The sequence below is a fragment of the Drosophila obscura genome, unplaced genomic scaffold, assembly GCF_018151105.1.
Source record: "Drosophila obscura isolate BZ-5 IFL unplaced genomic scaffold, ASM1815110v1 contig_200, whole genome shotgun sequence".
Taxonomy (NCBI): domain Eukaryota; kingdom Metazoa; phylum Arthropoda; class Insecta; order Diptera; family Drosophilidae; genus Drosophila; species Drosophila obscura.
In genome coordinates this window covers 4,274,757-4,296,504 of record NW_024542791.1, presented here as the reverse complement: position 1 = coordinate 4,296,504, position 21,748 = coordinate 4,274,757, and the positions used below count along the sequence as shown (strand labels likewise).

The 21,748-nt window shown below is 43.6% G+C and overlaps 5 protein-coding genes and 1 long non-coding RNA gene across 9 annotated transcripts; 3 read left to right on the top strand and 3 right to left on the bottom strand.

The window, feature by feature from the left end:
• Window positions 1-818: 818 nt before the first annotated feature.
• On the bottom strand, window positions 819-2,175 carry LOC111077814 (aspartic proteinase A3). Its single transcript, XM_022372237.2, has one exon. It carries the CDS (start codon window positions 2,161-2,163, stop codon window positions 937-939), a length of 1,227 nt encoding a protein of 408 aa, XP_022227929.1. The 5' UTR covers window positions 2,164-2,175; the 3' UTR covers window positions 819-936.
• A 100-nt stretch (window positions 2,176-2,275) lies between these two features.
• On the bottom strand, window positions 2,276-3,625 carry LOC111077825 (lysosomal aspartic protease). The gene has a single exon (XM_022372250.2). It carries the CDS (start codon window positions 3,551-3,553, stop codon window positions 2,342-2,344), a length of 1,212 nt encoding a protein of 403 aa, XP_022227942.2. The 5' UTR covers window positions 3,554-3,625; the 3' UTR covers window positions 2,276-2,341.
• A 1,002-nt stretch (window positions 3,626-4,627) lies between these two features.
• On the bottom strand, window positions 4,628-5,904 carry LOC111077316 (aspartic proteinase A3). Its single transcript, XM_022371543.2, has one exon. It carries the CDS (start codon window positions 5,894-5,896, stop codon window positions 4,685-4,687), a length of 1,212 nt encoding a protein of 403 aa, XP_022227235.2. The 5' UTR covers window positions 5,897-5,904; the 3' UTR covers window positions 4,628-4,684.
• Window positions 5,905-12,869: 6,965 nt separating this feature from the next.
• On the top strand, window positions 12,870-14,862 carry LOC111076792 (odorant receptor 22a-like). 2 transcript variants are annotated; one of them, XR_002608076.2, is made up of 4 exons: window positions 12,870-13,789; window positions 13,851-14,208; window positions 14,272-14,541; window positions 14,601-14,862. XR_002608076.2 is itself a non-coding variant. In XM_022370760.2 (3 exons), the coding sequence occupies exons 1-3, from the start codon at window positions 13,023-13,025 to the stop codon at window positions 14,338-14,340; spliced, it is 1,194 nt and encodes a 397-aa protein (XP_022226452.2). In that variant the 5' UTR covers window positions 12,870-13,022; the 3' UTR covers window positions 14,341-14,551. The 2 variants fall into 2 exon arrangements, 1 of the variants encoding a protein (XP_022226452.2); XM_022370760.2 differs by lacking the exon at window positions 14,601-14,862 and having other exon boundaries at window positions 14,272-14,551.
• Window positions 14,863-17,187: 2,325 nt separating this feature from the next.
• On the top strand, window positions 17,188-17,827 carry LOC121404444. The gene is made up of 2 exons (XR_005967997.1): window positions 17,188-17,509; window positions 17,604-17,827. It is a non-coding gene; the product is annotated as an uncharacterized LOC121404444 (long non-coding RNA).
• An 864-nt stretch (window positions 17,828-18,691) lies between these two features.
• Window positions 18,692-20,578, top strand: LOC111076270. Of its 3 annotated transcripts, none has more exons than XM_041593811.1 (3): window positions 18,692-19,037; window positions 19,090-19,771; window positions 20,298-20,578. In XM_041593811.1, the coding sequence occupies exons 1-2, from the start codon at window positions 18,813-18,815 to the stop codon at window positions 19,759-19,761; spliced, it is 897 nt and encodes a 298-aa protein (XP_041449745.1). In that variant the 5' UTR covers window positions 18,692-18,812; the 3' UTR covers window positions 19,762-19,771; window positions 20,298-20,578. The 3 variants fall into 3 exon arrangements, with proteins under 3 accessions (XP_041449745.1, XP_041449744.1, XP_022225698.2); XM_041593810.1 differs by having other exon boundaries at window positions 19,090-19,802; XM_022370006.2 differs by lacking the exon at window positions 20,298-20,578 and having other exon boundaries at window positions 19,090-20,005.
• Window positions 20,579-21,748: the final 1,170 nt, after the last annotated feature.

The following is a 21,748-nucleotide window of genomic DNA, read 5'->3' as shown; positions in this document are numbered from 1 at the left end:
GCGCTGCAGTACTTATAGTTTTCGACTCGGGCTTTATCAGACCAAGCCAAATCCATTCCATAACATTCACACGTAAGGCCGGGCCTCAAGCTGCCCAGAGTGTGCCGAATGTGCGCACATAATATTTTTCGGATAGTTATCGAATAGTTATACACTTGCCATAAGGTGGTACTGTATGTTATGTACATATATATTTCATATATAAGCTATTTATATAAATAGTCTTTAGTACATTAGTGAACTTTTATCTTCTATTTTTAGGGATGATCGATCCGTAATACAGGTCGTAAGCTGATTCAAAACTAGTCAATAATTCTATATTTGAGTATCGGAAGAACAAAAGTTATTTTTTATTACTTTATTTTAATATTATTATCGGGTCAAGCAGCAAAGATTTCATATGTCAAAGCTACTGATGCAGAGCCTAAAGAAAATCCCTTACCTTGCTACTGTTTAATATTTGCACTGTCCCACTGTACATACAAAAAAATTGTTATCTGTGTATGCTTACGCACGGCAGCGGCAGTTCTTTCGTCTCTCTCGCCTTCTTCGCTTCGTTCCTGCAGTTTCTGCATGTAAGCTGTTCGCTCGCGTCCATATGCCGTTCGTGCTCGGCTTAGCAGCGCAACCCAGAGCTTATGCTCTACTTCTATCGCTCTCGCGCTCTCTTTTAAGCTTTGCTGTATATGTCACCCACTGGCAATTCGGATCTTCTGCCCTCGCAGTCAGTCTGGAGCTGATCGTCATTCCATTTCATTTGCATTGTTATGTTGTTAAAAAAGCTCAATAGTTTAGGAATTATATATTTACATTTTTTTTAATACATAACGTTAAGTTATTGGAAAAAACTTTGTAAAACTTTGGATTGAAAATTTACTTTGCAAAGTGCGAATACGTTGAAATTTATATGTATGAGAGAAACATTAGAAATGCCATTCAATGCAATGCTGTGGCCAGTCCAATTTGATTGTAGCCCATGTCATAGACCGTGTAGTAGGCGCCCATAAATACCTCGCCGAGTATCCACAAGTCACTGCCCGCGAGGCTGGTGAAACTCGAGACGCACGTCTCCCCGTATTGCAGTACATAATCGGCGGGCTGCAGCGGGAAATCCTTTCGGGCAATTGTGAAAAACATCGTCGGTAGGCTGGAAATCGTTGAGCAGTTCACCAAGAAGACGCCACTCGTGTCTTGCGGATTGAGTACATTCAGTATCTGGTTGATCTTTTCTACCGCGGCAGTTGGGGCCACTATCAGGGAGGTGCCTACATCGAGGATGGTCTGACAGCGCGTGCAAAAGTTCTGCCCAGCCAGAAGCGCACTGGTCATGATGAACTGCCAGTATCCTTGCTGAGAGACTGGCACATAGGTGAGACAGCCGCTGAAGAGGGTCGAATCAGTGCCGCCAAGAATGAGCTCACCGCCATCTGTGGCACTTGTGCCATTCCTATTCAGATAGATGGAGAAGACAGGCTGCTTGATCAGCCCCTGGGCCACCAGGTTGTAAAACGGCGGCGTGACTCCACCGATCGATATACTTGCATAGCCCAGACCGAACATCCCATCGAAGGGAGAGGACAGAAACTTGGCCTCTGGCTCGTCGGTGATCTCTGCAAATACCTGATTCTTAATGGGAAATTCCGCTACGGTGACCGTGTCCTGCGACAGGAAGCCCGACAGTGCCACTTCCCCATTCGAGTCCGAGGCGTATTCGATCTTGAAAGCGGTGCCATTGGCCACATAGGAGCTCGAGGACTTTGAGTCGTATTGCCTGTGGCTCGCGCAGGACTTGACCGTGGCTGGACACTGGCTGGAGGGCACCCAGAGATTCGACGAGCCCGTATCGATCAGCAGGCTGAACTCCTGTGGAGGCGTTCCAATTGTCACCGGCAGATAGTACTCCGTGTTGAAGGCATTACCCAATGCAGCTCCGTTCGAGGTGGTCTCCTTTGTTGCTACTGTTTCCGTTGCTGTTGCTTTTGTGGTAGCATGGTTAAGTTTGTGTTTTATCGACAGAGATTGCAGTTCGTTCCGCACATTGAGATGACTCGACTGTGGATTCCGACGTCTTCCCACCTTCAGGCGCCTCCGACACTCCACTGCAGACGAGCAGAGGGCCAATATTAGCATCAGTCTACAGCAGCAGTTCCACTTTACCTCCATTGCGGCGCTCGACTTAATGTGTGAGCGCCCTTTGGTCACGTATTTATAGCCACAGCCCAAGCCATGTAGCTCGGCTTACACCATTTGGGCAAGAATTTCACACCTGATTGTGTGAAGAATTTAACGCGGCATTGCCAGCATTTATTACAACATTCTTGAACACTTTTCGAAGCAGAAACTAGTTGCTCAAAGGAGCGAAACCCACGCGATTTTGGCCAAAATCGAATTGGGTATAGTACTGGCCCAGGAAGACATCGCCCAGGATCCAGAAGTCGGTGCCAATCTCGGTGAGGGTGGACATGCAGGTGGTATAGCCTTCATCGTGGAAGACGCTGATGTACACAGAGGCGGGCAGATCGAAGGTGGTGCCTCCAATGTTGAAGCTCAACACCGGCAGAGAGTCCAATGTGGCGCAGGGAACGTAGTAGCTGCCCTCGATGAGAGCGCCTCCAATGAGCTGATTTATCTGCGTATAGACAGCCTGGGGTACGGCGAGGAGGGAGGTGCCCGTATCGGCAATGGCCTGGCAGCCATCACACAACACAGTGCCGTTCCAGCTGATGCTGTTCACCGCAAACTGCCAGTAACCCTCCTGGGAGACTGGGACATAGGTGAGATTGCCAGCCATCAGTGTGTCATCGACGCCGCCGAGCACCAGCTGGCCACCCTCCTCGGCTGTGCCATTCCTGGCCAGATAGAAGCCAAAGGTGGGCTCATCGATCAGTCCCTGCTCGTACAGATTGTAGAACGGCGGCACCACAGAGTCCACGGCTATCGTTTGGTATCCCATGCCCAGAATGCCATCGAATGCCACGCCCGTGAAGCTGCTGCCCGGCTGCGAGACGGCCTCGCCGAACGTCTGATTGGCAATGGCCAATCCATTGATGGTCACCGTGTCCGTGGCCAGATATCCGGTCACACTGCCAGTGCCGTACTGAATCGAGAAGTTCTGGCTGTTGGCCACATACGTGCTCGATGCACTGGCATTGTACTGATTGTGCTGCTGGCAGGCCACATCCGTGGCGAGGCACTGTGCCGAGGGTATCCACAGGTTGGCGGAGCCAGTGTCAAACACAACATTGAATGTCTGCGGCGGAGTGCCGATGCTGATCTGTCCGTAGTAGTACATGTTCATCGAGTTGCCCAGCCCCTCGGAGGTGTACTCCGTGTCCGGTTCGCTGTTCGACGGATAGTCATTCCCGTAGTCGGGCTGTCCATAGTCGTAGATCACATAGTTCTCGATGAGCTGCTGGTACTTGTGCCTCAGCGAGCGCACCTCCTGCCTCACATGATGACGATCCCTCTTGTGCTCGCTGCGGTGTATCTTGATCTTCTGCAGCTCGGCACTGGCCAGTGCCAGGACACACACTAGGATAAACCACTTGAACATTTTACTCCTCCTTTATTTATATTTTCTATTTTCAACTACTTTGCTGTTGCCCTTTTTGTGTCTGGGACTGGACTGCTGTGGAACCCCACAGGCCACTGCCATTTATATGCCAGATGACAAGGGCAAAGCCGGCCGCAAATGGATCACCAATTGATAAAATGAACTACAAATAGATACGTCGCTTGATCGATAGTCCATATCGATCGTTAGCGTCGGTTTACACGTCTCGCAGCCGTGCGAAAAACAACAAAAAATAAATAAAAACAGCTGCAGACAATGGATTTTTCCCTGGAACTGCCATTAGGTCGAGGGATTTTGAATGAAATATTTTTAGAAATTAATTGCACATTTTGGACTTTGTTGATAAAAAACGAAATCATATAGTAAACAAATCAATTTGCATAGAGAAATGCGGTCTGGAAAAAAAAGTTCTTTATCTTATCTTTAATTAAAAGTTGACTCGATGCGGAAGGCGCGGACTCATTTGACCTCGAATTTTTAGAGAAAATGCAGCCATGAAAATGATTGGCAGCTACAAAAAAGAATAACTAAATCATCGTTGCAACAGTTATAAGTAAGTTTCCGAAACGGGAACTTGGAGACCTTCATGTTGAAATTGCAGCAGGAGCCGCTTGAATATTGAACTAACTTTGAGTCCATCGATTGGTATTTGGTAGCATCCTGTCACCTGCATGAAAAAGATCATTTGGCGTTGCTTTTTATATGAGAATTTTATATATTTGAAGCAATAAATATTTTAAATTATTATTGTCCACAAACTTTTTTCTAAGTAAACCCACGGGAATGGTAATGTAACTTGGAAAATTCCGTTAAACATTTGCTTAGATACAATTGTTGATGGCATTATATGATGCTGATTGCTAGACTTTCGACTTAAAGTCCGAGGAAGGTATTAAATAATATTACAAAAAATTCCTATTTTATATATTCCTTGTATCCCAGATAAATTTTAGACCAAGAAAAACAACAGCTAAGGTGCAAAAGCAAACCATAAAAACAATAACAGAATAAAAGAATATATTTTAAATGTGTGTGTTAGATTAGTTGTGCACAATGCAAGTAATTTGGTTAGAAATAATTTGATTATTATAGGTTATAGATTAAAAAGATTTACAATTTGCGAGCAATGGCAATGCGTTTGTACTCCATGTCAAACTCAATGTAGAAGGGACCCAGAAAGACATCGCCCAGCACCCAGAGGCTGGTCAGATCATCGCCGCCATCGGGAAGACTGGTGAAGCCCGAGACACAGGTTCCATCGTAGTTGAGGATATAGCTGGTGGCCGGCAGGGTAAAGTCGGTGCGTCCAATGTTGAAGGTCAGATCCGGCAGGGCGGAGACCTTGTCGCAGGAGATGGTATACACGCCGTCCCTCTTGTCGGCTTCCGTGATGCCGAATCTCGTGTTGATGGCCGCCAGAGTGGTAGACGGAACGACAATCAGCGAGGTTCCAGCATCGATGATGGCCTCACAGTTGGCGCAGAGATCGGATGCAGTGTCCAGGCTGATGCCGGTGACGGTTATCTGCCAGTATCCGACATTGGAGAGCGGCACGTAGGTGAGGCAGCCGCTGTAGAGCGTGGGATCGGTGCCGCCGAGTAGCAGCCTGCCCCCGTTACTCGGATCCGAGGCATTCCGGTTGAGGATGAGTGTGAACAACGGTTCAGCGATCAGTCCCTGTTCGTAAAGGTTAAACAGCGGTGGGTTCACATTTCCGATGGATATGCTGGGAAAACCCAGCCCGAAAATCCCATCAAAGTTCGACCGATTGAAGACGCTCTCGGGCAACGAAGTGATTTCGGCAAAGGTCTGATTCTGGATCGTCAGTCCGGCAATCATCAGGTTGTCCGTGGAGAGAAATCCCTGCAAGATGACCGCCTCATCCCTGGTGGCGTACTGGATCTGAAAGGCGGTGCCATTGGCCACGTACGTCTTGGAGCGACTCGAATTGTAGCGATTGTGCTGCAGGCACACACTCTGGGTGCACTGCACGGACGGCACCCACAGGTTGGCCGAGGCCGTGTCGAAGAGCACCTCAAAGGTCTGGCCACCAATGGCCACTTTGCCATAGTATTCCGTATTGAATGAATTTGTGAGCGTCTCTGTGGCTCCACTTGATGAGGTGGACGTGAACGTGGACGATATGGCAGTCTCCAGCTTCGCTTGCGTTGCGTGCCTCAGTTTACTTCTGACCATCAAACTTTGGTGGCCCAAATTCCTCAATATCCTCCGGTGATTCGTGTCCCTTTGCAGGTTGACCCGGTAGATTTTTCGGCGAGACCTCTTCGCTTCAGCGCTGATCAGCAGCAGCGCGAACAGCATAAGGGTAAGTCCCAGTCCGAGTTGCTTTAGCGGGTGCATAGTTCTCTGGCAGCTGCTGCTGCTGCTCTGGCCCTAAATCGTTGGCGGGGGTCACGTATTTATAGAGCCACATCGAGCCACATTGCCGAAAATTCCATTGCTATCTGGCAAGCTGAAGGTATTTATGGGCTATTGGGCTGCTATGGGTGGGTGGAAGGATAAGGGGATGTCACGTGGCCGGAAATGGTCAGAGCGACGTAAAAGTTTCTCCCGTTTAAGTGGTTGAGTTGTTGAATTAGTTTTGGGAACACACTTTTTATAATGGATCTAAAAATTAGCACATACATTTTTAAATTAAAAAATTTCAGGGGCTTAGACGTGGGAGCGTCCCACTTCGTTCCCAATTATTGTATCGCTGAATTATACAATGAATTCGTTAATATTAAATTTCATTTTAATTTAATAATATTTAATTATCCGTTATATTTCGAAATCTGTTTTGGGGCGCCATCTGCCGGGCTCAGCTGGTACCTACCAGTCACAGCAATACAGCTATCGGCATTAATTTGTACTAACAATGGACTGTTCCCAAAACTCTACCATGGGAACACTCAAGTAGTTCCAAAAGAATACAAAGCGTGCAAGTGTCGTCAGTGAGCAAACATTTGGAATCCAAGGCACTGAAGGCCAACAATCTGAATCTGGGTGCGGTCGATCCTGGTCGAAGGGATCTTCAATGGCTGACATGCGGAGCTTTTCTTTGTAGATTGGTGAGCTTCTCGGTTGTTAGCTCGGGGGCTTGGGCCTCGTCAGTCCTTCAGTCATTGAAGGTCCAGATCGTACAGACTGGAGCAACTCAGATGCGGTGCCGATTTAAATCTTGAAAGCGGATAGAGAGTGGCATTATGGAGATTTTATCCATGAAGGACTCACCAGCTTGGAAGAAGAAGCTCGTCACCGGCAAATGAATCGATAAGAATTCGGCTAAACTTGTAAAATATCTGGCCAATAAATAATACTTTATTCCAAATGAATTACAGTAACTTCTCTCTCATCCACCTACCAGCAAAGCCAATGAAAAAGTCATTCCATCGATACAATTGCTTGGCCAAAACAAAAAACTTCCCAAACCCTTTTGTTGGCTTTCAAGTTTTGTGACCTAAGCCAAAGGGGGGTTTGGCACGGCACGGCACGGCACGGCACTCAGTCGATTCCTTTTTCTTGAAATGCAAACGAAAGTGATTGCAAAAGTTTCTTGGCCACGCCTCATTTAGCCGCACCGAAAATATGCCAAGTTTTATTTGCTAATTGCAGTACAGTGAAGCTCCAGGAGGAGTGGGTGGGGGCCAGCAGTCTGCCCGCAAGCTGAGAAAAACTTCAATTCCAATTGAAGTTGCAGCCCATTCCAAAAGTATCCTCCAGCTACTCCCAAACCATTCCTCAGAGGCAAAGCCGCCGCTGGCTGTGACAACGTTTACAGAAATGGCTGGAAAAAAACCAGCCAGAGGATGATGCTTCGACGACAGCATACCCTCAACTGGGATTTATTTCACGTGTACAAAGAATTTTAGATCGCAAATGAGTAAGATGTACACAAAAACCGCACATAAAAATAGTAGGAAAATTTATAGAAATATTTTCAAGGAAAGGAAATATATTCCAATATAGTAAATACTTATGTTTCTTATTCTTTAGTGGATCAATAGGTAATCTTATCAATTTGATCAATTATCATAAATAAAATATATATATTTTTGGGGTTCAGAAAGTCTTCCTTTTGCCTTTTCGATACTATATATGTATACCCCTTTGCAATACACAAATACCCTGTGTAAATAGCCGCCAGGAGCGGTTCTCGTTTTGGCTTCGGTTTGGGGGCAAAGTTGACTGCGGCAGCGAACGTTTTTCCGCAAAATTTTCTTTGTAAGTTTTTCCGCCCCGAGTGTGGGTTGTGGGGTGTGGGGTGGTGTGTGTCGAAGTGTGGGGGTCCAATGTTGTAATTGAATTTGCGTCAAGTTCTATTAAGTGGCGTAAACTTTTGGCCTCTGGAATTGAACTTGGCTCTCACCGCATGTGCATTTTTCATATGTTTATCGCAGCGCGTTTCGATGTATTTCGCTTTCTTTCTTTCCTTTCCTTTCCTTGCCTTGCCTTCTGTTTGACATGTTCGTGAAAAGAAAAGGAAAGAAAAGTAAAGGAAGGAAAAACCCGCAGATACGTCTGTGTGGACTGTCAGGCACAGGGGCCACATATGTGAGGTTATCAATGAAGCATTAAATTGTTTCTGGCATTTTAGAGTCTGTCTGTCGGTGGCGCAATCGTTGAGAGCAATCATGGGGCATGTGCCGTTCCTTCCAAATCTACAAAAAAAACCAAAACGAGTCCAGTCCATCATCATCATTATAATCAACTATCCGACCCCCCCAAAACTGATTTCGTATGCAGGAGCGCACAATCCACTCAAAGTTGGACTTAACTTATCCTTTTGTTGGGTTAATTTAGCATATCAAATTTATGCATTTCATCCCAGCAAATGCATTAAATTTGCTAATGTTTGGGCATCTATTTAAAAGTTCGGCCCATCCTTCAGGCCACAAACATACGAGTACATGTAGATGGGGGCGTGGGTACGGCTAAAAATCGGGGTCACAGCTGCCGTCTCGATGCGTGGTTCGACATCAAATATTAAGATTGTTTGGGACAGCTGGTGACATCTTCGTCGCAGACTTTTTTATGCCTCTCTTGGCTGTTCTCTTTTATCACTTCGCACCCTCTTGGCCAGGGCTCAAACGTGACACGTGATGTGGTACAAATTCGGTAAAAAAAAGTAGACAACAAAAAAATCAGAACGTAAAAGAATCTTTTTAAAAAAATGTATAGACATTTCTAGGCGTTACCTTGAAGGAATGAAACGAAAATAAAAGTACCTACAACTTAAACTGAATAATTCTAATTTAATTCTAGTTCTGCTATAACCATTCAGGAAAGGGACTCCCCTTTGCTACTCTAAAGCCTAAATTTGCATAGTGCCTGCACCTTCCATTCACCTCAAAAGTCGACCAAGTAATTTGGCTTTCCATTCAGTTCGCAACATGTTTATGTTTATCCACAATATTTGGCCAGAATTGAGGCCTAGCGACCAACAATAACTCGCAAGACTCACTCAAAAGATGTGGCCACAAATGTAGGCAAATAAAACCAGAGGACTGCACGCCATTCAATTGAAGAGAAATGCAACAGCTGCTAAAATCGTTTTCAAATATATATGTATATGTATATACTGCCAGTTTTTATTGCATATTTACATTTTAAGCGATAAAAAAATATTTATTAACTGTGAGAGAAACGTTGACTTGACTGGTTGGTTGGCCACAAAAGTCAGAAGTCTGTAGGGGGAGATGTAGGAGTCGATGTTGGAGCCCAAGCCGGACAAGGATTTGGATTTCAGCATGTTTGCACTGAAGTCCAGTTTCGGACAGGACAATTGATGGACAAACATATTAGATATATCTCCCCGCACATGTGTGCGGCACACACACAACACGCAACACACCACACAGCAGACACTAGACACTAGACACAGACAACTATCGTTCAGTTAACTAAAACATATACCCACACGACAGTTATTTGCTTTTATGGCAGACTGAGCCTGTCTGGGCCCCGTCCTGGTCCTCGTCCTCGGGCCGGACAGGCTTCTGTGCTCTGTACGTCAGTTGGTTGAACAGTTTATCCTGCATATAAACTTCAACAACACAACACAACATGCTCCCGGTTTCCATATATTCACACACATACACATATCTCTCTCTCTCTCTGTCTACAACTATTTCCGCTTACTGCTAAACAAATCCCAGCGAGCAAAACACTGGACAACGCACAACGTTACGTATACGCAATATTGGCATTTGGCATATTATTGGAGTTTCACCATTGAATTGACGGATTGAAGTGGGGGCATAGCTGTGGGCAGATGTGGAAGTAGAAAAGCTAGGCATCAAACACAAGCAAATGTCTTTAACCCAGTCCTCCATTAAATATGCTGACAAGTTGATAAATTGTTGTACATACTCGTATATAGATTTCCGCTGCCATTGCCACTGGGTGAATCATTTAATTGGATTGAGAAATCGGAGATGGGTCAGGGATTGAATATAATAGGATACGAGTATGATGCTTTGATGGATGGATTGCCATTGGTATGAGCTGTGGTATGGAAATGTTTTAGCGCTCATTATTAATTTGTGGTCTATTATTATTCCGATAACAGCTGTTTTGAAAGCTAATTTAAGTGGGGGAATAATTCACTTGTCTGCCCTCTTTCTTAACTGATAAACTAACTCCAGCTATAGAGATTTTTTAAGCTCGAAACTTCTTCTTGAGTTGGCATCTTAAGAGGCCTATTTGAACAGTTAAAATAAATGCGCTTCAAGTTGGTTCAACTTCAACTTCAACTATTTGGGTCAATTTAATGTCACAGCATTGAAAACTTTGGGAAATTACCTACATTTTCGTGGTCCACGCCTTTGCAATAAAATGGAACTGGCAAAAAGTTTAGCAGTCCAATTGGAAAATTCTCTAGAGTGAAATAACTCAGGAAATGATGCGGATGCTGACGCTGAGGCCTCCTCCTCCTTCCTGCCCCAGAAATGGAAATGCCACAAGAAAATCTCCGAACACATGTTCCAGTGGCGGTCTAAGGGGAGTGCCACGCCTCCCTACACGAAGGGGAGGGTCTCATCTATTAAGGTTTGACATTAGCATGAAAAACGCATTTTTCTTCAAGCGCAAACAATGAAAAGTAAAGTCTGGGAGTGTGCCCGGGGAGCAGAGGTGGGACATGGGGGGGAAAATGTTTTAAATAAGTTTTTGGGCAAAGTTAACGTCTCCCATAAAGGTGACAAAGGAATTCCAGTTCCGATTCCGATTCCCTGCATGCGATATCGCCTCTGATTGAATCAAACTGTTAAGAATTATTTCTTCCTTCCAGCCAGAAACGGAAAAGTAAAGAGCGACGAAAAGTTGTCGTTGAGTGAAATTGGGTTTTCCTTTTTTTTTTTTTGGCATATTTGTGCCAATTGAATTGTTTACACAGAAATAACGATTCCGAAGGGTTCCAAAAGGTTCAGAGCTCAAAACTTATCGCTGTGATGTGTGTGCGTAAAACTTTTACCATTGCCAGCTTAAAAGCTTTCGCAGACTTCATCATCAATTTCGCGGCATTTGCAAACATCCGAGGGAGGCTGCCGCCGCGACATTGATGAATCTGTGGAATCGGTGGCAGGCATGATTCGAGTGACAAATTGAGACATCAGAGGCGCCTCTGCTAGGGACTATCATAGTCTGATAGACAGCTGATAATGGAAACAGCTTTAACGGAATCAACAAAGAATTCCGGAAGATCGCGCAAAATCAGAGTTTGGATTGGTTAGCGGCACAACTTTCTGTAGTACGAAGCCTACGAGCTCGGATTAATATATGTCATAGATATAGCACTTGATAACGTGATAACGTAATAAATTAACGTACTTTGTTTAGGCCAGCAGAATAAATCTTCTTCAGTTTTCGTGGAGCTCGCCAGTTGTTGCTTGATCCAATTCATATAACAATGAACCCTTGTGTAGACACTGGGATAACCGTGTCGCAGGCAACGCCAGTCGAGGTGATGCCCATAACGTGTTACCTGCCAGGATAGTCCTTGTGGTAGGAGAGCACCGGGCCACCAGAGTCGCCAAATTCCTTAGCTTCGGGCCGGTATCCCGCCCACTATAGGAGGTAGCTGTTGTAGGGTAGCGGAGGTAGGGTCTTGTCCTTCGTTTCCGCATCGACATGGGCTATGAATCGACGACCGCCTGACGACTGATCAATTGAGCTCTCAAACTGCGCAGTGGAGAACACTACTCCGCTCAGAATGAGTGAAGTCCAATCTCTGACAGTATTCAGAGAATCCATAGATAGCTAATTCCAGCTGATTCCATAGATACAGGTGGTATCTTTGACCTGCTTTACTTGTTTTCTGTGCCAAATAGTCATATATTTATTCGCAACACAGTTCTTTGGCTTAACATTTATATTATTATTATACATATATTATTTATATATATTATTTATTTATTTATTGCGACTCTGGTGGTCCGGTGCTCTCTACCACAAGGATTGTCCTGGCAGGTACCACGCTATTTATATACATATTTATATTTATATTTAAATACATTTTGAGGCAAAACACAAGGTCAAAGAAAGCAGACTAATTAAAGTGTATTCCTTCTGAATTAAAAATGAGGAGTCCATAGATCTCGCATTTGATGTGGCCATATCCAGTTCCTATTGAATTCGAATTACCCTCTTTTGGTTTCACATTTCTGTAACATATTTTACTTGTTGCAGGTTCCGCAATTTGTGCTTTTTTTTATTTTCCCAATTTCCCTTGCCTGTTTCGGTTTCTGTTCTTTTTCCTGTTACCTTTTCCCTTCCAAACTTTCTACCAAACTTTTTTTGTTGTATCTTGTGAGTGATTCTTCTATAGCTTCGGCGTGGTGTCGCATGGCCCTCTGGATTGTGCAGTCATTGCATAAAAAAGCATACCCTCGTAATATGCTAACAAATGAGGTGCAAGGGCTACAACAATTAAAGAAATTTGTATTTAAAGCTGACTTTAGTGGCAGCTCATGCATTCCCAAGGTTAATTATTTAAGAATCTTTTGTCAAGTTTCTAAAAGAAAAAGACCTAAAAGTTAAAAGTTAAACATGTGATAGAGAATATGGCCAAAGAACCCGACCGAAAGATGCCCTTTTAATGCATTTTGTGGAGAAAGAAAAGGTCAAAGATCACTCAATAAGCTTCTTTTTCACCACCAATTAATAGATAAAGCACTGCTATTTTTTATTTTGCCATCGATTGCTATTATTCCTGGTAGATCGGCTTATGTCATTCGACATTAACGTTCCGACTGGTCGGAGAGACATAGCCAATGTTAGTTCATGGAAATAGCTCACTCAACCTCCTGCCTGTGACTGTTAAAGGTAAATGTAAAAGGACACCAACTTGAAATATTCCCGTGGCAAAGAACAACCACCACAAGCCGGAAGTCTATAAAGGACACTCATTCTATGCTTGCCACATACTCAAGTACTAACTACGGTCAAGATGTTGAGCAAGTTGTTCCCGCGCATCAAAGTCCTGCCATTGACGGAGAGGACTCGGTCGCGCGATGCCTTTGTCTACTTGGATCGATGTCAAAAGATTTTCGGCTGGACAGCGCCCGATAATAAGAAATGGAGAATCCCCTATATTATTTGGGGAATTTCCCTGAATATGCTGCTGATCTTCCTCCTGCCGATCTCTATGTTGGTATCGTATATTCAGATGTTCAAGAGCTTCACGGCGGGAGAGTTTCTCAGCTCCCTGGAGATCACGGTGAATATGTACGGCTGTGTCTTGAAGTGCCTCTACACTATTTGGGGCTACAGGGGATTTAAGGCAGCCAGACGGGTGCTGGATGACCTGGACCTGCGCTGCACCAGCGACGAGGAACGCTCCAGTGTGCACCGCTGTGTGGCTCTGGGCAACATGTGCTATGTGTTCTATCACATGGTTTACTCGGGATTTGTTGTCGTCAGTTGGACCGGCTACATCCTGATGGGCAGGCACGCCTGGTTGATGTACCTCCCTGGGCTGGACCCTGAAAAGAACTTTTTCGTATCCAGCTTGTGCGAGATGTTGCTGATGGGTTCCTGTGTCACCATGGACCAGTGCACGGATGTCTCTCCGCTGGCCCACATGCTGATGGCTCGCTGTCACATCGTTCTGCTCAAGGATCGGTTGAGCAAACTACGTTCCGATCCCAGCAAAAATGAGCAGCAACACCATGAGGAGCTAAGCAAATGCATCCAGGACCATCGCTTGATACTAGAGTAAGTTATTTTTCTTATTTGTTTTCTTAGGTATCGTGATTGAATTTTATTTATCCTGTAGCTATGTTAATAAACTGCGGCCCGTCTTCTCGGGCACCATATTCGTGCAGTTCCTCTTGATTGGTATTGTTCTGGGCCTGTCACTGATCAACATCATGTTCTTTTCCACCCTGTGGACGGGAATCGGCACCGCGTGCTTCATGTTCTGTGTGTTGTTGGAAACATTTCCCTTCTGCTACGTGTGCAACACGATCATCGAGGACTGCCGTGAGCTATCGGAGTGTTTGTTCCAATCGAATTGGCTGGCAGCCAATCGCAAGTACAAGTCCACGCTGATCTACTTTCTGCACAATCTACAGCAGCCGATTGTACTGACAGCGGGTGGAGTTTTTCCTATCTCCATGCAAACGAATCTATCGGTAAGAATTTTTATTCTCTGAATATATAGCAGTATATAACTTTATGTTCTTGATTCTTTAAAGATGGTGAAGCTGGCCTTTTCGGTTGTCACCATCATAAGACAATTCAATCTGGCCGATAAGTTTCAGTGAGAGATGGAACACCACCCAAGGCTCTGGGATTTTATTTAATTTTTATACAATACATAAAGCCATGGACACCATTAATATTAGTCTGAAGAACTCTGCAAGCCACAAAATATAGCTGAAATTACGTTATTGAAAGCTATCAAATTAAGAGATAATAGAGATAATTCATATTGAAAGAATAATTGCTCCTTTTTGATATTAAACGTAAGTTCTATCACCGATAATATTCCCACATTTATTGTGTTTCTTATTCAATTCCGTAGGAGTTCAGATTTCTTATTGCTGATTAAAATAAATGTGTCTGCTGGCTGGTAGATAAGCAACAATCAAAGCTTAAGCCACAGACTAGCACAGAGATACATTCGGAATCCTCATGGTACAGCCCCATCCTCACTCGCACTCCCCCCCTTTCACTCACAGACTCTCAGCCCACAAACAAAGCCATAAGTGATGCCAAAACTTTGCCATGTCTCAGCATGATAGAAAGTTTTTGGCCAGAAACTCTCTTTTGGCCCATTGACAAAAGTTGACATATGCAAAAATAAAGAAAAGGAGAAGACCAAAAAAAAAAACGTATACAAATTATCAGCACATTTATCTGGTGGGAAGTATGTTGGTGGTGGTGGTTGGAGGGGGCGAGTGGAGAGACGAATATGAATTCTGGACTGAAAAGTTTTGATTTATTTTTAAGCGCAAAGTTTTTGGGCCTGTCACAGCGAATTTTGACATGGGTTTTTGCACCACGGAGACTGCCACAGAAATGAAATGAAATCGAAGCAGAAAATGCTAAATCAAATGGGGACTTTTTCCCCTACCCAAAGAGACCGACACCGACACCGAACCCCAAGGAGCCAAACGAAGCCAATAGAAGGAAGAGAGGGGGATACTCGTGTTTGTTGCTGCTCGTTTAACTTTTACTTTTTCCTTTCCCTTGGCGGCCTCCTGCCGTGGATTAAGCCAGCTTAAGGCCTATTAACAGTTTCAAGTGACAAAGTTGGTTTCCATTTTTAATTGCGGGCAGCTGCAATGTTAAGTGCAATTGAGCTGAAAATGAGTAGGGATATAAAGAGCTTTGTGCTTGAGGCCTCCCCATCCTTTTATTTTAGAATTAATTCTACAACGTGATTACTACTGCCCCTGGACTCTGGACCTTGTGCAGACCCTTGGCCATGGACAGGGAGATATGATTTTCTCAAACAAGAAGTGCGGAATGGAACGAGAGATAAAAAAGGGAAAATCAAAAAGTGTGAATGAGCGAAGCTTAGACAGCAGTCGCGACAGTTTCAATATTATTTGGGTATTCATTTTTATAATTGCTACTGAGTTAATGGGAGGTACGAGGTGCGTAATATTGGCGCACATTTTATCTATGTACATACATATGTACATACACAAACCTAAATGGATATTAAATTATTTTTTTATTATTTGGACCCTCCATGAACCCAAAGTTATCCATAAATATATTTACCTTAAAGATAATTATACCATGGGTGCACAGATTTCACCCACTCCCGCTAACACTTTTTCTCCCACTCACTCTGTCTCTCTCGCAAAACAACAAAAAAGTATTCAATGGGAGACCCCTGGAGCATTTTTCGCCTGATAAATATCTATTTTTAGCTAGCCTCCTTACCTTATCTCCTTACCGCCCGCCCACCCCCTGCACACTTTTCGCACAGGCAAATTTAAGCGCAATTTAATTTCCCATTTGTTAATGACAAAAACTGACTAAAAACTAACAACAAAAGCAGCAGCGGGAGCAAAAGGGAATGCAATAAGAAGAAAGGCGACAGTGCTAGTGCATAGAAAGAGAGGGCGAGAGAGAGGGCAGCACGAGCCGAGAGAGTGTCTGCAGTGTCACTTGAAGTGTTGCAGTCGCCGCCGCTGACAGCGCGAGTATACTCTGCCGAAGGGTGTTATTGTTTCAAGCAGATGTTTGCAATGACTAAACAAGTAAGAGTATATGTTCGTATATAATATAGATCAAGATCTACAGCCGAATCTATATGGTCACACATATGAATACATACATAAGTATGTCTGTTTGGAACACTATATGCCCATAGCTTCAACAGGAACGATGTCCACGAAAGGGTATCAATGGGTCGACCCCAAAGCGTAAAGGTACGCTTGCTTTTTTTTTGCACGACTGCTAGAGGAAGAAAAGAAGCAGTAGGAGTAGGAGCAAAGGAGACCCAGAGAGTGGAGGAGTGAGCAGAGCCCCGTTAAGACAGTTGGACAATAAACACATGTTTCAGTTTGTAATACGCGGGGCCGTAAAGTTGCCTCGCCTCGCCGCGCCCCTCGCTCCAGTCATCAACGAAAATATATGTAATGCCAGGGCAGCCGAAAAGTATCTTTACAGTTGCTTCTTCTCTCTGGTTTGCTCTGTGTTTGTGCGAACACATGCCCTTTTTATTTTATTTTATTTCATGTTTGAGTGTGTGCGAAATTTTGCACGCATTCCTCTTACAGCGCCCCAACCCACCACCACGGGCTACACCTCTTCATGGGTTTTGTTTTGTTTTTCTTTTTCTTTTTTTTGTCGGAGCGAAGTGGAGATTACGTTTGACAATGGGGAACATGTGGTACTTATCGGGCATTTGTCTCATTGTTGTGCCGGATAATGGGGATATGGATAGGTACGCGTAGAAGGTAAGCCATTCGAAATGGAGTTGAATAGTGTCACTGTCACAACAAATAATCGATTTCTGTGCACCTTCGTCTCTCTCCGATTCTGTCAAACAATCATATCTGCCGGGACAAAACTTCGACTTATAGAAATCTAAAGAAAACCCGTAAACGTAAAACCCGTAAACGTTTTCTATATAATTTTGCTAATCAGCTGTTCACAGCTGCTCCAAGCAGTAGGGGGTCACTGAAGATTAAGGGTCGCAGAATGGTAGCGCCCACAACTGATCAGCCCAGCCGAGACCCAAACACTGTCCACACACAGACAACTGCGCTGTACGGATATTTTTAGTGCGGACTGTAAGTAGTTTTTCGTCTGTGCCTTGAATGTGTCTGCATTTCGCCAGTGTCTGTGGGCCATAAACTCCTCCGGCTAATTATGGCCACTAATGAGCTTGAAATGGCACTTACCAGAAACAACAGCAGAAGCAGCAGCAGCAGCAACGACAAAATACACATGTACAGGGTACTCACATATGTAAGTATGCGTATTTAGACATTTGAATGCCCCCTCTCAAAATAAAAAGAAAAAAACAAACAATCATTGAATAAACATTCTGTACTCTTCCCAGGGCAGGGCAGACAAGACGCGACTTCCATTATTTATGAGCGGCAGCAAGTGCGAAAATTTAAACACTAATTCAAATTAAAGTGGCCAAAGCCAAATGGAGATGGAAATGTAACAAATGCAACAATTGCAGTTCTGCTAGATTAGCGACATGTTTATGAAATCCTTACCGCGAAGAAGGGGAATACACTGTACGATGCCCCATCATGAATGGTTTTCCTGTAAGAGGTGATGTGATGCTTCTTCCCTTTTTGTTTTTGATGCAGACAATCTCGAGACTGTAATAAGGGGATTCGTGTTTGCTCAACGCCACTAATAGCCATATGACATTGGACTTAGACAATTTTTCTGCGTAGAGAGGGATATCACTAGAGGCAAAATGCAACATTATTGTTCGTAGCCGTCTCTAGGCACGTCTAATGGCTTTTAGTAGAACTAAGGCACTACTTGGCACACAATGATGTTTTCCAGCTGAACACGGACACCAATCCAGCAAAATTGTATCCGCAAAGTAAAATTTTCGATAAATTCTGCCGCAGCGCTGCTCCCAGCTCAACTGGATAGCCAGCTTGACGCATATAGTTCTCTCGCACTGACTGCAGGTATTTCCCATAAGGCCATATTTATTTTTCCAGCTAGTCAGATAGAAAAGTAAAGTTTAATATCATTATAAATGGTTATAAATAGCGCCTATTCAGCACTAGTTGATCAGCTGTTGACTGGTATCGATATCTGACAAATCTACTAAGACATACTCAATAAATAGGTTTTTTTAAATAGGTTTAATAATTTCAATTTGACATGATTATTTTTTGGTGCCAGTCGCGAAGCTTCGAAGCCAATATCGATAGGTTCTGAGCCGACTATATTTCCAACGCCGAGAAGTAGGATATGTATCATAGCCGTTAGCCAGCACTAAAAACATGAGAGATGACACTTAATCTTACCCATATGTTCTCTAAACTTTTTTGCGTGCTATCGATAGCTCAAATAAATGCATATGTAGTTCTGATCCATCTTGCACTCACGAAGGCTTACAAACTGTTCGATTGTTAATATAAAATCTTAAATAAAAACCAATTTGGTTCATAAAATTAAATCACACAACAGAAAATCAAAAGCTGTCGATACATCGATACAGCATCAAGCGCATTGCGCCCATCTCTATATAAAAAAAACAAGCCAAAAAAGTTTATGCGTACAGTGCGAGAAAATGAATCAGATCATGTTGTTCGAACAGCAGGAGGAGGAGAACAGACGACTGCGTTCGCTGTATAAGCAACATAACGAGAGGCCAATGGAGGAGAAAATCAGTTTGAGAAATACATGGGAAAAGCCCCAAGCTCTGCTGGAGGCCGTGAGCAGTCTGCAAATGCCCGATCCCTATCCGAATCGAAAGATATGGCGCAAGCAGCAACGTGCTGGGACCGTGCCAAAGGTATGTACATTTGCGAGAAAATTTCCCTCTCATTACCAGAAGGTAATTCCAGAGGATTGCAACGAGTCCATATCCAGCGTCAGAGCTATGGGATCTGAATGGGAAGGAAAACGAGCACGTCAGGAATGTGCGTGAAAGTCTGGATGGCGGGGACATGCCCCCACGCCTCGAGAATAAGATGTATTTTGTCCTTGACAAGGAGATGGTACTTAACTTCGAGGAACCCCTGGACGTGCGCAAAGAGTATCTAGAGAATCTGAGCAAATTGGTTCTGCCCGGCACAGATGGAAGCATGCTATACATTCCGCATATTGTGATAAAGCAGGTTGACTTCTTCAACGAGTGTCAAAGAGTGTACAACACGAAGGTGCAGATAGCAGAGCGTGCAATCAAATACTTGAACTCTAAATTTGATAGGACTTTCGAGATCCAGGCCCAATCGGTCACAGAGGAGCAGGACTACCTGTTCCACGTCTGCTGCATAGAGGAAAGTATTGTCAACAGCTGCCTGCAGCTCCAAAAGGAAGTGCCTAATCTGCTGCTGCTCACTTATAGTAGCCGTCTCCGACGATCGGCCAAATCGATGGGCATACCGGTCTCCAGCTACCCCGCCCTGAAGGACAAACATCCTGAAGCGTTTGCAGCTCTGCAAAAAAAACGCGAGCCATTGCAGGCGATGCAGATCGATGGCGTCGTGCAGCGGCAGGCAAGAGCCTTGTACTAATTTCGAATATGTACGTTATAATACTTATTTTAAGTAAGAAAGTAAGCATTTCATTGTTTTTTATATTTTATAAGTTCATTTTTCGTATACAAAGTCAGATTTTTTTTTTATTTTTATATTAAGTTACTTTCAACCGGGTTGATTAGTTGAAAGATCTCCTACAAAGTCAGATTAGTTCAGTAAAAAACATAAATTTCAAAGAATGGACTTGTTGTGTACTTTTACTTTTAATCAAACACAGAAAGTAGACATTTCATTTTTTTTTTAAATATTTTTAAGTAGTTTTTTCGTATACAAAATGAGATGAGCTCAGTTAAAATCGGATATTTCAAAGAATAACAACACACAACTTTCGAATTTATTTTTTTCTGTTTAGTGAATAAAATTGGAATACGTTAAGATACGTTCCTGTGACCTAAGGAACTCTTTTACAAAGTCAGATTTTTTTTTTATATTAAGTTACTTTTACGATTCGAAATTATAAAGTGGGAGATTAAACCTGTACTAATCCTTTCCTTTTCCTACTGCTATCCGAGTGTGTGGGGTGTACACGAAACAACACTCGTCCATTCATGCCAACGCTAACGATGAATTGTTCTATTGCCATGGACATGATACTCCACTACCGCTGCAAAGTGTCAGTGCTAAAATTATTTCATATCCGAGAATTTGTAGCTTGGCCCAGCTAAAATTTGATCCATCAGGTAAGTAAGTCCGGGCAAGTAAGTCCGCGAAGGGGCAGCCCCGCCGCCTGGGACTGGGTTGCGCCACCATTGCATGCCATAATTGTGAGTGAGTTTTGGAGTCCTTGGAGGTTTTAAGTGGTTCAATAAATTTAACACCAACAAAAAATCAACTAAAATTTCAATTGTTTAAACAAACGAACCAAAGAAAAACCAACTAAATAAAAACCAGAGAAATCCTACAAAGTCAGATTAGTTCAGTAAAAATCAGAGATTTCAAAGAATAGCAACACACAACTTTTAATTTTTAATCCAATACAGAAAGTATGCATTTCATTTTTTGTAAATATTATTAGTTAATTTTTTCGTTTACAAAATGTGATGAGCTCAGTAAAAATCAGATATTTCAAAGAATAACAACACATAACTCTCGAATCTATTTTTTTCTGTTTAGTAAATAAAATTGAAATACGTTAAGGATAGGTCACAGGAATTCTCCTCTTCCCGATGGCCCTTCGCTCGACAATAAAACGACAAGCAAATGGAGAGAACCCTCTCAGGTGCTCCGACGCCCTGGGAAATGGCTGCTTCGAGAGCCGCTTGGTGTCGACATCCCACATGGGTTTTCCAAACAACTCAGAATCTTACACCTCGAACCGCGTCTTTGTGCAGACCTTTAAGAAGCTGAAGGAAGCGACAATTGGAAATCCCAGTTCGAAGGTGACTCCAGTGCCCCCGTGTGTGCATCCTGTGCTTGGAAGAGACATTGCCCAATGCAGCGGCAGCTCATCGACGAGGAGTAGGATTGGTCAGGAGAACCAGGACATCCTCTCAAAGGATGCTTGTCCCAGCAATAAGAAGAAGGATGCTGCCGACGAGGAGGTGGAGGACGAGAGCTCCTACCTAGGGATGCATGTCATGTGCCGGACAGCCCACCAGCAAATGTCAGCGACCATCATGAAGAAGGCCAAAGAAGTGTGGGAAAGACGCAAAAATAGGCGCTAGGAGAGGATCCCGTTCCGACCAACCAGGATCCTACACGAGTCACAAAATTATTGTATGTATCTACAAATTTATTGAACTTTGATCCCAAAATCTTCTTGAACAGACTACGCGGTTCTGGAGTTGAAATTTCGGTAAGCTGCAGGGGTTCGCACACCATTGGCACTTCCGCGAACTGATACGTCGGAGTAGCACTTTGAAGAATCAGACAGAAAAAAAAAAACCAAACAAAATGAAAAAAAAAATAGTTTGAAACTTGTGTGTATTGTACTGTTCTGTTCTGTGAACAAAATACAGAACCA

Bases quoted from the DNA above. Each gene is read 5' to 3' on its own strand.
- LOC111077814 (XM_022372237.2), bottom strand. From the start codon at position 2,163: ATGGAGGTAAAGTGGAACTGCTGCTGTAGACTGATGCTAATATTGGCC.
- LOC111076270 (XM_041593811.1), top strand. From the start codon at position 18,813: ATGAATCAGATCATGTTGTTCGAACAGCAGGAGGAGGAGAACAGACGA. The intron at 19,038-19,089 runs GTATGTACATTT...AGGTAATTCCAG, and splicing joins GTGCTGGGACCGTGCCAAAG to AGGATTGCAACGAGTCCATA.
- LOC111077316 (XM_022371543.2), bottom strand. From the start codon at position 5,896: ATGCTGTTCGCGCTGCTGCTGATCAGCGCTGAAGCGAAGAGGTCTCGC.
- LOC111077825 (XM_022372250.2), bottom strand. From the start codon at position 3,553: ATGTTCAAGTGGTTTATCCTAGTGTGTGTCCTGGCACTGGCCAGTGCC.
- LOC111076792 (XM_022370760.2), top strand. From the start codon at position 13,023: ATGTTGAGCAAGTTGTTCCCGCGCATCAAAGTCCTGCCATTGACGGAG. The intron at 13,790-13,850 runs GTAAGTTATTTT...TTTATCCTGTAG, and splicing joins GACCATCGCTTGATACTAGA to CTATGTTAATAAACTGCGGC. The intron at 14,209-14,271 runs GTAAGAATTTTT...GATTCTTTAAAG, and splicing joins CCATGCAAACGAATCTATCG to ATGGTGAAGCTGGCCTTTTC.